We start from the raw sequence: 18419 nt of genomic DNA on the forward strand, positions 1-18419 counted from the left end.
TGTAAGAGAGTTCAATTCTGCTTCAAATATTCTTCCCATTATCAGACTAAATGAACTTCTTATTCTAGAATTTGGCTTCAAAACTATACTTTATTTCCAAATCTCTCTCAATTCCCAATATTTATTTAACACTTTATTTATTTCTAGTGGCTTCCCTCATCTTTCTCCTTAGAGCATGAATAGAGTTTGGGGTTTTGAAAAAATCATATTTCACTTGACACTGTCTTACCAAAAGATTTCAGGGCACAGCTGTTTGGTTTAGACTTAAGAGAGTGTCTTTTATCATTTTGTTGACATGTTTTAAGTATCAACATATTTTAATTTTATTGGGTTACAATTATCTTCCAAAATTTTTCTTGTCAGAATTTATCCATCTCTTGTTGCTGCCATTAATTATCTTTTGTGGATATTACTTCCACTCTTGTGCTTCTGCATATATCTTCAAAATATTTCATTTACTACAATGACGCCAATGACACAGATAGCAATTCAGCTTGGGTGAATCCCAGCTGAACAGTTTCCCTCACCAGCACTTAGTACAATTTTCTTGTTGTTAAGTCTCACCGTTGCATTTGATGCCTATCATGATATCTCCTGCAACCTCTTCCAGCACAATTATCCCAGAATTCTGACTTCTTGTACACCCCCACCAACTTATTTAATCTTCCCTGCAGGCGGTTGTGCCATCTGCACCCACATGATAAAACTTCCTCCCAAAATCATTCCATTGCTCCAGTTTTCACCTTCAGTTCAGATGCATCTTAAAATTTAGCATTTAAGTTCATGTTCCATTTATTCCTGTTTACACCTCTGGGGAATACCTTTCATTTTGTTTTCTTTATGGGAGGTTGAATGATCACCTCAGTTTGCCTTTCAGTTAAATTGTTAATGTTGCTTAATACCATCTCTTTTTCCAATATGGTGCACTCAAAAGTAGCATGTCATGTAATGGTTCTGTTAGTGACCAATTGAACAAAAGGTATGAACTATCAGTCCAGAGGACATCTGTTCAAAGCCAGCTATGAGAGTTTAAAAAATTAGATTCAATTAACTTGAAAAATGAATATTAGAAATTGGTCCTAATGCCACTGGATTGTTTTAAATACCCAATTAGTTTCCTAAAATCCTTTGGAAAAGAGAACAGGTCATCGGTAACAAGTGGTCTATTCATTACACCAGTCCTATATTAAGCTGGTGCACTCTTACCTGGATTCTGATCTCATCTACAAAGTTAAATCAAACTAAGTGATGAGCAGGTAGTCGTGCTTTGTCAGCAATTTGTTCATCCCAAACATGAAAATATTTTCAAAATGTTTTTCATGACGCTGTCCAAGTTCTTAGACTTGAATCCAGAAACCAAATCCTCCAAATCTGGCCAAGTCAGACAAGCCAGTCATTTCTCAGTAAATAAAAATCTTTGAGTATTTTCACTCATGTATTCACCAACATTCTGCATCTCTGGATCAGCAACAGCAAATGTCTTCGTTATGTTGAAAAATTAAGTTGCATCCCTCCAAAAACTAATTTCCATCAAAGAAAACAAAGCCAGTGTCTTTAATCTTCGTTTTGAACATTAATTCTCTCTACCTGGAATCATGTTCATTGCTTGCCTTGATGGTCTGTTAAGTTGTGTGAATGACTGACAAAAACTTGTCTACTTGGAAAGTTATGATGAGAAGACAAGGCTCCCAGATATGCTTCAATGATAGTGTTGGGTTTGCTGACAAATGTATGGAACTCAATGTCAAAAATTCAGTTCCTCTTTTACTCAAAACACCAGACACCATATCAAAATTGTCAAAATTCAATCTTGCTTGACATTTTACACCAAGTCAGGGATCCAACTGAAAACGTGACAGGCCCAAAGTCTCTGCCAGGATTGGAAGTTTGGATGATTTAATTAAGTAATAGAACATAGAACATAGAAAATTACAGCGCAGTACAGGCCCTTCGGCCCTCAATGTTGCGCCGACCGAATCCTACCTAACCTACACTAGCCCAATAACTTCCAAATGCCTATCCAATGCCCGCTTAAATGACCATAAAGAGGGAGAGTTCACCACTGCTACTGGCAGGGCATTCCATGAACTCACAACCCGCTGTGTAAAGAATCTACCCCTAACATCTGTCCTATACCTTCCACCCCTTAATTTAAAGCTGTGTCCCCTTGTAACAGCTGACTCCATTAGCGGTAAAAGGTTCTCAGTGTCTACCCTATCTAAACCCCTAATCATCTTGTACACCTCTATCAAATCTCCCCTAAACCTTCTTTTCTCCAATGAGAACAGCCCCAAGTGCCTCAGTCTTTCCTCATACGATTTTCCTACCATACCGGGCAACATCCTGGTAAACCTCCTCTGCACTCGTTCCAATGCCTCCACATCCTTCCTATAGTATGGCGACCAAAACTGCACACAATACTCCAGATGAGGCCGCACCAGAGTCTTATACAACTGCAACATGACCTCAGGACTCCGGAACTCAATTCCTCTGCCAATAAAGCCCAGTACACCATATGCCTTCCTCACAGCACTATTTACCTGGGTGGCAACTTTCAGAGATCTGTGTACATGGACACCAAGATCCCTCTGCTCATCCACACTACCAAGTAGCCTACCATTAGCCCAGTAATCCATCTTTTTGTTACTCCTACCAAAGTGAATGACTTCACACTTAGCTACATTGAATTCCATTTGCCACCTTTCTGCCCAGCTTTGCAACTTATCTATATCCCGCTGTAACCTGCCACATCCTTCCTCACTATCCACAACTCCACCGACTTTTGTGTCATCCGCAAACTTACTCACCCAGCTTTCAAGCCCCTCCTCTAGATCATTTATAAAGATAACAAAAAGCAATGGTCCCAAAACAGATCCTTGAGGTACACCGCTAGTAACTGCACTCCAAGATGAACCTATACCATCAACTACTACCCTCTGTCTCCTTCCAGCCAGCCAATTTCTAATCCAAACCTCTAATGCACCCTCAATGCCATACCTCCGTAGTTTTTGCATTAGCCTACCATGGGGTACCTTATCGAACGCCTTACTAAAATCCATATACACAACATCTACTGCTTTACCCTCGTCCACCTCCTTAGTCACCTGCTCAAAGAACTCAATAAGGTTTGTGAGGCACGACCTGCCCTTCACAAAACCATGCTGACTATCCTTGATCACGTTATTCCTATCCAGATGTTCATAAATCTTATCCCTTACAATTCTCTCTAAGACTTTGCCCACCACAGAAGTCAGACTCACTGGCCTATAGTTACTCGGGCTATCCCTACTCCCCTTCTTGAACAAGGGGACCACATTCGCCATCCTCCAGTCTTCTGGTACTATTCCCGTTGACAATGACAACATAAAAATCAAGGCCAATGGCTCTGCTATCTCCTCCCTAGCTTCCCAGAGGATCCTAGGATAAATGCCATCAGGCCCAGGAGACTTATCTATTTTCATCCTTTCCAGTATTCCCAAAACCTCTTCCCTACATACTTCAATGCCATCCATTCTAATCACTTGTGACTCAATATTCACACCAGCAACAGTGTCCTGTTCCTGAGTGAATACTGACAAAAAGTATTGATTTAGTGTCTCTCCAATCTCCTCCGCCTCCACACACAACTTCCCACTACTATCCTTGACTGGACCGATACCTACCCTAGTCATCCTTTTATTCCTGACATACCTATAGAAAGCCTTTGGATTTTCCCTAATCCTACCAGCTAAGGACTTTTCATGTCCCCTTCTCGCTGCTCTTAGCTCTCTCTTTAGATCCTTCCTGGCTACCTTATAACTCTCTATCGCCCCAACTGAACCTTCACGCCTCATCTTTATATATGCCGCCTTCTTCCCTTTCACAAGGGACTCCAATTCCTTATTAAACCACGGCTCCCTCACAAGACCCTTAACTCCATGCCTGACTGGTACATACTTATCAAGGACACTCAGTAGCTGTTCCTTGAACAATCTCCACATATCATTAGTATTCTTCTCTTGAAGCCTGTTTTTCCAATCCACACATCCTAAGTCATGCCTCACCGCATCCTAATTTCCCTACCCCCAGCTATAACTCTTGCCCTGCAGTGCACACTTATCCCTCTCCATCACTAAAGTAAAAGTCACCGAGTTGTGGTCACTGTCCCCGAAGTGCTCAGCTATCTCCAAGTCTAACACCTGGCCTGGTTCATTACCTAGAACCAAATCCAGTATAGCCTCACCTCTTGTTGGCCTGTCTACATATTGTGTCAGGAAACCCTCCTGCACACATTGGACAAACACTGACCCATCTAACGACCTCGAGCTATAGCTTTCCCAGTCAATATCTGGGAAGTTAAAGTCCCCCATAACAACCACCCTGCTACTTTCACTCTTCTCCCGAATCATCCTCGCAATACTATCCTCTACTTCTCTCGGACTATTAGGAGGCCTGTAGAAAACACCTAACAGGGTGACCTCACCTTTCCTATTCCTAACCTCAGCCCAAACTACCTCAGATGGCAAGTCTTCCTCCATCATCCTTTCCACCGCTGTAATACTATCCTTGACAAGTAATGCCACACCTCCCCCTCTTTTACCCCCATGTCTGACCCTACTAAAACATTTAAACCCTGGAACCTGCAACAGCCATTCTTGCCCCTGTTCTACCCACGTCTCTGTAATGGCCACAACATCGAAGTCCCAGGTACCAACCCACGCTGCAAGTTCACCTACCTTATTTCTTATACTTCTGGCATTGAAGTATACACACTTCAAGCCGCCCTTCTGTTTACAGGCACCCTCCTTTGAGATTGCTGCCTTGTTCATAACCTCCCTACACTCAAGGTCCTGTACCCTAAAGCTACAGTCCAGGTTCCCATGCCCCGGCGGAGTTAGTTTAAACCCTCCCAAAGAGCACTAGCAAACCTCCCCCCAAGGATACTGGTGCCCCTCAGGTTCAGGTGTAGACCATCCTTTTTATAGAGGTCCCACCTTTCCCAGAAAGAACCCCAGTTGTCCAGAAACCGGAATCCCTCCCTCCTGCACCATCCCTGTAGCCAAGCGTTTAACTGCTCTCTCTCCCTGTTCCTCGACTCTCTATCACGTGGCACGGGTAACAAACCAGAGACAACAACTCTGTTTGTTCTAACTCTGAGCTTCCAACCTAGCTCCCTGAAAGCCTGCCTGACATCCTCACCCCTCTTCCTACCTATATCGTTGGTGCCAACGTGGACCACGATCTGGGGCTGCTCCCCCTCCCCCTTAAGGACCCGGAAAAACACGATCAGAGACATCACGTACCCTTGCACCTGGGAGGCAACATACCAATCGTGAGTCTCTGTCGCCCCCACAAAACTGCCTATCTGTACCCCTCACTATTGAGTCCCCAAGAACTATCGCTCTACCTTTCTCCACCCTCCCCTTCTGAGCAACGGGGCCAGGCTCCGTGCCAGAGGCCTGAACCTCGTTGCTTGCCCCTGGTAAGTCATCCCCCCCACAAGTATCCAAAACGGTATACTTGTTCTTGAGGGGAATGACGGCAGGGGGTCCCTGCACTGGCTGCTTCCTCCCACTCCCCCTCACTGTTCCTTCAAAGATGGCTTCCAAAGAACAAGATCTCTAGTTTAACAAATCAACGTCCACTTGAAGGAAGTGATTTACAATGGTTTTCAATATAATTGCTTCCATATCTGCAAACTGTTAGATCCTTTTCTGATGAAGCTACACCACTTAATCTCTGTTGGGAATCAAGTGAGCTCTTGTAGTACAGTGGCAGTGTCCCAACCTCTGAACCAGGAGACATGGGTTCAAGCCCCACCTACACAGGCATGTAATAATATCTCTGAACAGGTTGATTAAAGTAAATAAAGTAGACCCAACCAGTCCCCATTAGTATAGTGATTAGTGTCCCTGCCTGACACATTGGCAATTCTCCAGGGCTCTTGTGGTGCAGTGGTAGTATCCCTACCTCTGAGCCAGGAGGCCTAGGTTCAAGTCCTACTTGCTCAGTGGTATGTAATATCATAACTGAAAAAGTTCATTATAAAATATCTATAAAGCAGAACTGTTTGTCTCAGGCTGGGACTAGCCTATGAATGGAGAAAGTGAAGACTGCAGATGCTGGAGATGAGCTGAAAATGTGTTGCTGGAAAAGCGCAGCAGGTCGGGCAGCATCCAAGGAGAAGGAGAATCGAAGTTTCGGGCATGAGCCCTTCTTCAGGAAGGGCTCATGCCCGAAACAGCGATTCTCCTTCTCCTTGGATTCTGCCCGACCTGCTGCGCTTTTCCAGCAACACATTTTCAGCACTAGCCTATGAATGCTGACAATAGTAGGTCTATTTTCGCATTCAACAAATGATGTGCCTTTCCAGTGGGGCTTTCCAAGTTAATACATTAGCAAGAATAAAATGAAACTAGTGCGAGAATGCAAAATTTTGTCTGCGTTTGAAAATAATAAACTCAAATTTGCTTCAATTGCATTTAATTCTGCGTCATAAATAACAATGTCAGAAATACAGGCTGCAAAGGTAGTCATAATAGACTAATAATGATGGGGAAGCGTACTGCCTACCAAGGTGGAGTAAGTGAATCAATAATTTCAAAAGAAATTTCAGTAGACATTTCTTGGTAATAAACTCGCAGAGCTCTGAGGTACAGTAGGTAAAATAAAATAGACTAAATGGATTTCTCCACAAAGTATGGCGTGTGCCCAGATCTGGTCTGCCAGCAATAGCAGGAATATTATTAAGCGGGAGAGGTTTTGAAACGATTTACAAAGACATTGTTGGGAATGGAATGTCTGAGTTATAAGGAGAGGCTGGATAGACTGTGACATTTTCCCTGGAGCATAGGAAGTTGAGGGATGATGTTATAGGGGTTTATAAAATCATGAGGGGTTTAGATAAGGTCAATGACACATGTCTTTCCCTCCTCGGATGGGAATTTTAAGACTGGGGGCATATTTTTAAGATGAGGAGAAGAATTTTAAAAAGACATGAGGGGCATTTTCTTTTAAAAAACACAAAGTAGTTCAGAGGAAATGGTGGATGCGGTACAGCTATAACACTTAAAAACACATTTAGATAAGTACATGAATAAGTAATGTTTGGAGGTATATGGCAGAGCGCAGGGGTGTGGGACTAGTTTCGTTTGGGATTAGGGTCAGCATGGGTTGATTGGACTAAAGTATCTGCTTCCGAGCTGTATGTCTTTATGACTCTATGTAGTTAATGGGCCAAATGATCTCTAAGACTTAAGATGTCAGAGCAATGAGAGTTGGAGCAGGATGGGCTGTTCATGTTTACTCCAATGCTTACTGTGTAATTTAGAGGAACCCACTTAGAGAGGTAGTAAATGGAAAAGCCATCCATTGAGATGTAATGCAGTATCAGGACAGGCATAGTGAAAGCATGTGAAGGTGATACCATACAGTACCACGATAGGATGTGCATGCTTGAGTCGTGCAACTGACCTCATAACGTCAGCCCAAAATGTTTAGAGGCATAAAAGGGGATAAAACACCATGGTTTGTTACCAATTTCTACTTAAAATAATACTGTCAAGGTGATGTGAACTAAACCAGAATGAACGGATTCCATAAGGACGTGCAAACACAGATTTGAGGAGTCAATACTCATTTACATACTTAAGTGAAAGAGAGATTCAATGAGGCAACAGTTTCAGAAACAGAATCCAAGTACTGGTAAGCACTATGGCCATGAAAGAATGCCTTTTGCTTAAGCGCTTCATCCCACTGGAATTGAGAACAAAACTTCTCTCTCAACAAAAACAGCTAATTAAGTACAATGCAAGGCTCATAACTGATTCTTTTTAAAAATCAACTGCAGAACTAGGAGAGCTTTTATATTAATGATCAAGGTTCAAGACAAACCAGAGGCTGAACTCAATCCAAGGTAATACTTAAGGAACGTCACACTCCAAAAAAGCCAATTACTAACTCTCCATCGATGTCATGCTAGTCAAATTTACAGCATACAAGTCTATTGAACAAAAAGTTACTCAGTTCATCAAACTCTGCTGACTCTTCAAGAAATACCACTTTGGAATTTGAATATGAGACTCTGGGCTGCTAAGCCAATAAGTAACCAAACCCCTTAGAATTCACATCACAGCTATAAATGAGGAAAAGTTTACGTCATTTGGTTACTCATCCAAGGCACAGCTGTACCCAGTTGAGTTGGGAAAAAAAAAGTACCACATGTCAGTTTCTTATAGAAAACTGGCCGTTCTCTCAACTGATTTCCATAACTGCAGATAATGCTGGTCAAGAACTTCAGGTAGACATGTAAACAGGTTGTCCACAAAACAAATTAAGATAAAGAGAAAGAGAAAATATGAAGGCATTTCCCAACATGTATGTGCATAAATCCGTGGAATATTTTTGCCTTGTTACACTTAGTATTTGGTACAAGCAATAAACGTTTTCGTCCTGCGCCAAAACAATTGTACAAAACACTAGAAAAAGCGCAAATACACATGAAAAGCTGACTTCTGCAATCAATAACAAATTGTAGCAATGCATATAAACTCAAAATCGTCTTTGGAGTGACTCTCAAAAACACAGAACATTACAGCACAGGATGAAAACTAATGGTCCAGCATGATTTACTGTTTCAAATATTTGTTTGTTGGTCCCTAAAGGTTGAAGGAACCAAAGTGGAAAAGAATGGGGGATCTAAAATAAAAACAGAGTAAGTGCTGGAAAGTCTCAGAAATATGACTTTGCCCCTTCATCTCTCTACATGCTGCCAGAAATGCTGAGCTTTTCTAGAACATAATTTTTTATTTCAGATCTCAACAATCCCCCCAATTTTGCATTCACCATAGGTGATTTAAACATTTTTATCCAACGCACTGAGCCACCTCCAACTGAAAACTGCCCTGCAGCAACTTAACAGGGTTTGTGTCATAAAACAACTTACTTCTTATCAATGTTTGTGTACATCCCGGTAACATACTGGGCTACATCAGTCTTCTTATCAGTAGATTTCTGTAAATAAATAGTAATAGCTATATTAAAAACTATTTACAAAGTGAAAATAACATTACAGGAGTAAAGGGAGACTCAAATGAAAACTAATCAAAAGTTAAGTATCTCAGAATTTCGAACTTTAACAGATTTTCTGAAAGTCAGGTATCACCGATCCAATCACCAAATCCTGTCTCGGTGTAAACATTTCTGCCAGGATCAGACTTAAAGAGAAAATGAATCAAAAATACTTGAACTTAAACATCTATTGCATAAACAAAAGCATTATTCACCAACCAAACAAATAACCACGAAACTTTGTTAGTTATCTTCAATGTGTTTATAAGTCAGGTTATGTTACAATGAATACAAGCAAGTGAATAGATGGATGAGACCAATATTTTCACTGATAAAGCCATAGGAGGCCAGAGAGGGAACTCTAGTCCCAGGTGAAAACCTAAATTGGCAGGCACATGTGTGGAGCATAGGATGCAGTGCAAGTGACAGGGCCACAGCTTTAAGAAGCAAGTGAGGAGATGCAAGCAAAAAAACTGCAAAAACAAAGAGGGTCTACAAGGGAGACACAGTAGGATAGCAAACTAGTTTCGGGGGTCTTGGATTGCTTGGTGGTCAGGTCCATGGCCCCCAACAACCCACCCTCCCCTCCTGGCATCTTCCCTTGCCACCGCAGGAATTGCAAAACCTGCACCCATACCTCCTACCTCACCTTCATTCAAGGCCCCAAAGGAGCCTTCCACATCCAAAGTTTCACCTGCACTTCCACAAATGTCATTTATTGTATCCGTTGTTTCCGGTGCCATCTCCTTTACATTGGGGAGACTGGATGCTTTCTCGGACAGCGCTTTAGGGAACATTTCGGGGAAACCCGCACCCATTAACCCCACCGCCCCGTGGTCCAACATTTCAACTCCCCCTCCCATTCTGCCGGCTCTGGGCCTCCTCCACCTCCACTCCCTCACCACCCGATGCTTGGAGGAAGAACACCTCATCTTCCACCTCGGAACACTTCAACCCCAGAGCATCAATGTGGACTTCACCAGTTTCCTCATTTCTCCTCCTCCACCTTACCCCAGTTCCAACCTTCCAGCTCAGCACCATCCTCAGGACCTGTCCTACCTACCAATCTCCCTTCCCACTGATCCACTCCACCCTCCTCTCTGACCTATCACCTTTATACCCAACCTCCATCCACCTATTGTACTGTTAGCTACTTTGTCCCCAGCCCCACCCCCATCCCATTTATCTCTCCACCCTGGAGGCTCCCAGCCTCATTCCTGATGAAGGGCTCCTGCACGAAACATCAATTTTCCTGCTCTTCGGACGCTGCATCACCTGCTGTGCTTTTCCAGCACCACTCTAATCTTGATTCTGATCTCCAACATCTGCAGTCCTAATTTTCACCATTTGTTTTGTGTAAAACAGAAATAACTAGTTGTTATTTTAAAAACATACTTCACAAAATTCTAGGAATGGCAATAATACAAACTCTTAAAACCACTAACTACCCACAATGTTACCCCAAAATCCTCTTTTCCCCCAAACTGGCACTTAAACCTGGCAGAAAAGACTAACAGATAGAGAGCTTAGTATCTGAATCAGGGGTTAGCAGTTCCCAACTCCAAATGTGCTGAACCCCTCTGACCAGCTGTATGTTAATTTGGTGATGAAAGAGTTTAAGCCTTTAAAAAGAGTTGATTTGGTTTGGTTCCTTCTTCTGGGCATTTTCCTCATTTTTCACTACCAACGAGACACTCACAATACGGCTCCTCAATGAAAATGGTCTTCCAGTTTGACCTTTACTGCTCCAGTCGTAGTTATCTGATCTTTGCTTCAAGCAACACCCTTGTGGTTCCCTAACAAGCAGGCACTCATGGTGCATCCCCTCTCTGGGAACAACAGCTTCGCAGACTTCGCTGCTCATACTCTAGCCATCGACTGAGCATCCAGGGTTTGGCTTTACTATTCCAGTCCCTCATTTTTCCTTCAGGTTGGCAACAGTTCTTACCAGTTGTTTTCATATCCATTAGGAAGTCAGAGGATTAACTCCCTCTTAGCTTTTGTTAACTTTCTGCAGAGTGAGTGACTGATCAGCAGCCAATCCTGACCTCTGCTGATTCCTCAGCAATGGGGTGAGGGTGGAGCAGGTGGACTGAATTGTGAACTTTGAAAAGAATTCAGTCTTCTCTGTTTCATTTTTATAATTAACAAGACAAGTTAGTTACAGAAGGAAAAGTTAGAAACAATGGAGTGGGTTATAAGGCTGAGACAGATAGATTCTTGATCAGTAGGGGAATCAAGCATTGTGGGGAAAATGGAAAGTGAACCTGAGGAATGTCAGATCAGCCATGATCCTACTGAATTTCAAAACAGGCTTGAGGGGCTGAATGACCTTGCCTATTCCTATTTCTTATGAAACCTTAAACCAATTATCAATTAATCTCACAAAAGCTGATCAGTATTTAATGATATAATTGATTATGCTGAGAGTTAATAGCACAGCTGCTGGTAACCAAAATACATAAGAAGTTTGAAGTCATCTTGCTTCCAATTGGGAGAATTGGAAACAGACCAAGAAACCAAGTGTCAACCTGCTCCCTCAGCTGCAACGGAAAGCAAGAGCTGGAGGAAGACCGCAAAGTTGTTGCCTTACTTTAATCGGTGTTACTTAAGTTTCCTAAATTACTGCACTCAATGGTCTCCTGTTGGCTTATCAGTTAACATCTCAAGTAAACAAATTAATATTGGTGCTCGAGTTTAAATTATAAGACTCCTGAAATTTCCAAACTTGAACACAACATTACCACTTCTGTATTCAATTCCCCTCACAATAAATAAGAACATTTTCTTACTTCTTGCACCTGCATACTAACCTTCTGTAATCAAGCAGAAGAACAATCAGATCTCTCTGTATCTCAGATCTCTGCAATCTCTAACCACTTAAATCATATGGTTCATTTTTATTCTCCTTGATAAAAATGGACAGTTTCACATTTTTCCAAATTACATTCATTTGTCATATCTTTCCCCACTCTCTACACATATCAATGCTTTTTGCTGTCTCTAAATTTTCCACCGTAGCACTTGATTTGGCACTACATCAAATGTCATCTGGAAATTTAAGTGCAAAACATCCAGCCATTCTCATTTATCCACAGTGCATTATATTAATGTCTTAAAGAAAATTTGGTGCCAAAAACTTGGTCACTCCAGTTTTCTGAATATCAAAAGATTACCAAATGGAGAAGCTGCATCTGAACTTTGTACACATTTTGTAATTCTTAATCTGGCCCAACACGTCTTCCTTTTCAGAACAATAGGCTGTCTCTGCCGGATTGATCTTATTCATGAGTTCTGCTGTGACTCCTGTTTTTGCAAAGATTTTGAGGCTTCAAAAGTCAACTTACAGACTGTGATTTACTGCTGCATCGATGACAGGGCTCGATTCCAGCCTTGGACAGCCAATTGTGTGGAGTTTTCACATTCTTCCATGTTTGCGTGGGTTTTCTCTATGCGCTCTGGTCTCCTCCAATAGTCCAAAGATATGCAGGTTAGGTGGATTGGCCATGCTAAATTGCCCCACAATGTCCAGGGTTGCACAGGCTAGGTGGATTAGCCATGGTAAATGCAGGGTTATGGGGATAAAATTAGGGGCTAGGCCTGGATGGGATGCTCTTCAGAGGATCGGTACACATTCGATGGCCTGAATAGCCTCTTTCTGCGCTACATGGAATCTACGATTCTAAGATAATTTAACAGGTTTATAAATTGAAACATCCTGAGGTTAGTTTTTCTATCCCAGCCCCCACTATCTTTTCAATGACTGGCATCATCCTCCTCAGGCCAATTGTGAAGAAAAACTGTACACCAATTTTGAACACCAATGTTACCACATTGAAGATAATACTCGACAGATTAAAGAAAACTCAAAGTTCAGATACAGCTTCTCCACTTGGTACCTTTTAATATTCAGAAAACAGGCCTGTTCAAGCCTGGGTTGTAACGGAGTTCTTGGCATCAATTTTATGATTTTGGAGAATATTATGAAATAGAAACTCAAACAAACAAGGTGATAGACATTACAATAGCAGGTTCTAAAACAGATGCATTTATAATAAATTACCTCTACTGTTCAAAAGCAGCAGCAAAGCATGATAAAAACAATTTAATTTTCAAGGATTAAAGGACGTGCGACTACACAGAGGCTTATGGGAGTTTGCAGTTTGTTCCTTCTATTCCTGTCTTGTACCTCCAGTCTCAGTTATATTAAATGCCAATAGAAATAAAAAATCATTCTTCATTGGAACAACTTCACAGTTTTCTCCATAAACAAACTTTGTTTTAGTTCATGCATTGTGATTTATAAGTTTTGTTGTTCTTACTTCACAAAGAGTATAAGTTCGTCAAACCTAATTGAAGAAACTTGCTGAAAACTGATAGGAAGAGAGTTTGAACATGCAGTTTACTTTCAGATTTACTTCTCTTAAACACTAAATTCCTCACTGCTTTTGCATTATCAACCTTCTTCAGCCTGAACAAGATGGAACAAGTGTCTGGACTGGACACTAAGTGTCAGGAAGAGGCAAGAGGCAAGACACAAGAAATGCTCAGAAGATCAGGCCCCATCTGTGAAAAGAGAGTTAACATTTCAGACTGATGAGGGTGATAAATGACTTGAACATCAACTTTGTTTCTCTTCAAAGATGCTGTTTGATCTGCTGAGAATTCTCAGAACTTTGTGGTTTTATTTCAAATTTCCAGCATCTGCAGCCAGGCAAGTAAGTTGAGCAGTCAGCAGTTACAAAGAAGTAGTGTCCAGAGAACACAAGAGGAATTCATCAACAAAATGAATTTGGGTATGAGAGGTGCTAGGACAGAAACAAAGAGGACGTGTGTGTGTATCACAGAGTTCCCAAGGGAACACTCAAATAATTTGTTATTTTCTGTTCCAGTGGAAATAATATTCCTCATTTTTCTGAGACTCTTTTCCATGATAATATGAAAGAGCATACCACTGTAAATGCTTTAGAAAATTATGCAGTTTATTCAGAATAATTCATCAGGCTACCTGAGGAGTTTAATCATCTTCTAACTTGAAGACAAACTGTCACCAGGTAAAAGAGACAATATATGTTAGATCATTTACCAGCATGCCTGACAGCTCACTCCAGAGTCGCTGATTTTAAACTGGAGTAGAGGAGGCTGAAGTGTCAAAGGAAGAGGATTAAAAATCTAGGAGACGGAATTGAGTAACTTGGAGAGTCCATTATTGCCACAACTGGCTGCCTAGGTGGAAGGAGATGCTGGATACACAAATCTAGTAAAATTGTGTCCCTCAACAGTCTACAGAGCACTATGCAAACAATACAGTGAGCAGGACAAGATGGGCATGTGCAACACAAACTGTTGGGATGCAGAGTGCACAACAATGAGCCATAATAGAAGAAACAAAAGCCACGCAGTAAGTCGCAACGGGTAAGCAATACAATAAACTCCAGTAACTCCGTATGCTGCGATGAGCAATCAATCTTGCAAAGTGCAGCAGTGCTGTGTGCAACTGGCATCCACCCTGGCAAGACATTAGGACAAACTCTTTGCTTCCTCCTTTTCATACTAATTAAACAGTGATTTTTCTTTGGGGTAAAAACAATGACTGCAGATGCTGGAAACCAGATTCTGGATTAGTGGCGCTGGAAGAGCACAACAGTTCAGGCAGCATCCAAGGAGCAGCGAAATTGACTTTTCAGGCAAAAGCCCTTCATCAGGAATAAACGCAGGGAGACTGGAGAGATAAGCTAGAGGAGGATGGGGGTGGGGAGAAAGTAGAATAGAGTACAATAGGTGAGTGGGGGAGAGGATGAAGGTGATAGGTCAGGGAGAAGAGGGTGGAGTGGATAGGTGGAAAAGGAGATAGGCAGGTATAGATTTTTCTTTGGTCCAGCTGTATTCTACAGGAGGTACATTGCTGTACCACACAAAATATCAAGTTTGCTGTTATTGTTGTGATTGAACATTTTGCCAGTGAAGGAAACTCAATAGGTACAAGAGCACAGCAGTTTGCCAACTTTCCAACCTCAAGCCATGAGAAAAACAAACTGTTTCTAACTACTAAACTATGAACTCATCAGAAAGGACTTTGATCCATGACATTTGCTGCAAACAGGTGTTCTCTATTTTCCTAAATTTTATTTCACTGAATGATTTTTGCATATGGGTAAATACATAATTTTTTCCCAAGTGTACAGTTCTAGCAGTGCTATTTTCTTTTGGCTGAACAAAATAAACAGAACTGCCGAACAGGCATGATGAACCAGATGATAGCAAAACAGGCAAAGCTGTTTGGAGCCAAAATTGAACATAATTTCAAACCACAATTTTAAACAAAATTCAGTTCTTTACTGTTGCTTACTCCCTTCTACTAGCTGCATATAGAGGAAAAATACAGCACAACAGCATAAGCTCTGTCAGTTAACATATCTCATGTCTTCAAAATGCCACAAATGAGAATGAAAACTGTAGTGTCATGATTACTTGCCATTGATAAATTACCACAGTCAGTTACTGTAGTATACATTGTAATGGGCCTATAAAGCAACATCTTCAGCCTATTATGGTAATTTAGCACTTTAGATTAATACAATTTTGAAGCTTCATCAAGGTAAATGAGATACTAACTTGAAAATTAACTTGCCAAGGGACCAGACATAATATAAATTGGAGCAAGAGACTGCTGTCAGCAATGAAGAATGGAATTTTATTTATTCTTTCAGGAAATGTGGGTATTACTGGAAAGGTTGGCATTTGTCGCTCATCCCTATTGCTTATGAGTAGGTGGTAGTGAGGTGCCTTCTCAAACAAGTCACTGAGATCTATTCCATTCTTTTCACACTTCTCATGAACAAAACAAAATGAAACGTTGGCAATAGATTATAACATTTGCCAAAGATACCTAGATAAGTTGCCAGGGTGACTAGGATAAGCAATGGATTCTGTCAGAAGAATCTGGATCTAAGAAGTATTCTGAGTATCTTAAGGAACAGCTGACTTAAAAACAGCACAAAATTAGAAATAACACATTGAAGGATAAAAATGTTACCTAATACTTAGAATTAGTGGTGGTCAATTTAATTAGTGGTTAAAGCAAACTATACAGTCAATTGCATAACCATTAGAAAGACATAAGGACTGTTGACAAATAATAATTTTTAACATAGTAGAGAACTCCTGAGTTGGAACAACAGAAATCTTCTCTTGTCCCTGGAAAAACTAACGATTTGAAGCTGTCAGCGTTGAGAAAAAGATCATAAAGATTGCACTGGCTATCTTGATGTCAAATTCTTAGATCAGCTTTAATCAAAACAATTCCTCAAGCACACGACAGGAGAGGTTTTGATAATTTAATTTATTGATTACATCTTAAATCTTTTTGCTGAGTCTTGGATTCAACTAAACATGACAACTGTTGACTAAAATTTATATATAGTTATATAATGGTCAAACACTAAAATTCTCTATCTGTACCAACTTGATGTCAACTAGTACAAACTCATTAAATGCATGAAACGTTGTTCACATTTTAATTATGAGTCTTTTAAAAAGAAATTTACTTGCGGCCTCTTGGGTCCAATTACAATAATGCAAAGGCTTAAATAGTGGAAATTTTCAGAAATTACCAGCTGTTTTTCAATTGGAAAACTGAAGATAATAATTGCAAACATACAAGAATAACGATAAAATGACATCTTAGCTAACTTGCCTCCTTGTTGAACTTTGATTAAGATGTCAACCAAACTTAGCTAAATTCTAATAGTGTGGCACAATGTAGCTTATCCAAGATGGATTGCAGTTCCCACATTAAGTACGAGATAGACAGACATAAAGGTTTTCTGATCATTATGCTGGGTTTGTTTTATGAAATGTAGCTCGCTATCATTGCCAATGAAGATTAAAAGGAGACCATAAGGAGGAAGGACTGACATTAGCTAGAGAGAGGTAACAAAAGTAACTTGAGCTAATGGGGAAGAAAAGGTCCAAAAGCCAAAAGAAGGCTCTTGTACTCCATGCGATACAAGATTCAAATTATGAGTCAAACCTTTTCAAATATGTAGAATTACTGGGACATCTTAGCTCTCCTGCAATATGGTGCTTGCACAGTTCCAGACACCATCTACCATGTACACTAACCTCAACCACACACACCGTAGTTTAGAAACAAGAGGCAATGATTTCAGTGGCAGTAAATTCAATTTTTTTTATAACTCCTGGAATATTTACCTGTTTTACAATTAATAAATACTGACAAACAGAATTTTTCAACTGAACATTTACTTTATGTTGATAAAGTTAAGTACCTACCGACACTGTTCGTATTTTATGAAACATTTTGGATCCTTTTCTCATTTTCACTCTGACAACTTCATGTCGATGTACCCACCCACGGAGTTCATCTGCTAGCCTACGCCAAGACAATGGAGAAAATACTTAAATGAGAAATGAATTACCACGGCACTCTCAGATGATTTTCATAAGCTGACTATCAATTGGAGTTGTTGAAACAAAGTGTGGTTAAAATGGATTATCTTTGTTTCATTCAATAAGCTCAACTACAAATTAAATGATCAAAACATCAGACATAGGGATCTTCCTTCAGTTAATTTTTTTTAACAGATTATTATGCATGAATTTTATGTGCCTAGAGACTTAACATCCTCACTAATAAAACACTATTACCACACTAATAGCACATAGGTATACAATTTTCCTTGGCAGTGAATAGCTTAGCTCTGCTCACATATGGCTTGCCATTAAAAATATCCTTTCAAATATTCACCATGTTACTAAAATGTATCCGTACACTAAATCCAATAACTATGGCTTGATCCACAGGAAACTTGCTCCACAGGGTTAATGTTATCTTGGGCTAAATGTTACCGCACACAGGTAGCCTGCTTATTTATCCTTCAAGCACTGAGAAGGTCACAACTCATTTGCAGTTATATGAATTCCTCTAAGGATATTAAAACTGAAATAAATAGCTAAATTGAGCTAGAGTCCTTATTATTTCATGATTCAACTAACAGGACAGCTCTCAGTGAAGTGGGTCACTGCTGAAAGGAGGGGAGAAAAAAGAAATATAAAATTCAAAACAGCACTCATGCCAGTGTAACAGCATCGTACAGGCGTGATGAGCCAGCCAAATAGCTACTTTTTATGCATTTAGTTTCATTATTCTGTCAGCTAGCTCAAGACTCAAAACATGGTTGATACTTAAATCATTGTTATTACAACATATTATAACATAATACTTGTAAAGAGGAGAGAGATTGTATGCTTTGTCAAATCCATTTGCTGCGTGGATTCACCCAGCCTTCCTGCCGTCAATTGATAGTAAAACTAAAGGAATTGTGAGTTCAATTGAATTGCTTAAGAGA

At 40.5% G+C, this 18419-nt stretch overlaps 1 protein-coding gene across 2 annotated transcripts in view; it reads right to left on the bottom strand.

The window, feature by feature from the left end:
• The window catches only part of atf6 (activating transcription factor 6), a 327368-nt gene that overhangs the window by 190009 nt on the left and 118940 nt on the right, over positions 1 to 18419 (bottom strand). For both annotated transcript variants that reach the window (XM_060830102.1, XM_060830103.1), the window contains 2 exons: positions 17344 to 17443; positions 8924 to 8991 (listed from right to left, as the gene is read on the bottom strand). In XM_060830102.1, the coding sequence (XP_060686085.1) occupies positions 8924 to 8991; positions 17344 to 17443 (168 nt within the window). The remainder of the gene's footprint in view (positions 1 to 8923; positions 8992 to 17343; positions 17444 to 18419) is intronic.

The sequence above is a fragment of the Hemiscyllium ocellatum genome, chromosome 9 (assembly GCF_020745735.1).
Source record: "Hemiscyllium ocellatum isolate sHemOce1 chromosome 9, sHemOce1.pat.X.cur, whole genome shotgun sequence".
Classification (NCBI taxonomy): domain Eukaryota; kingdom Metazoa; phylum Chordata; class Chondrichthyes; order Orectolobiformes; family Hemiscylliidae; genus Hemiscyllium; species Hemiscyllium ocellatum.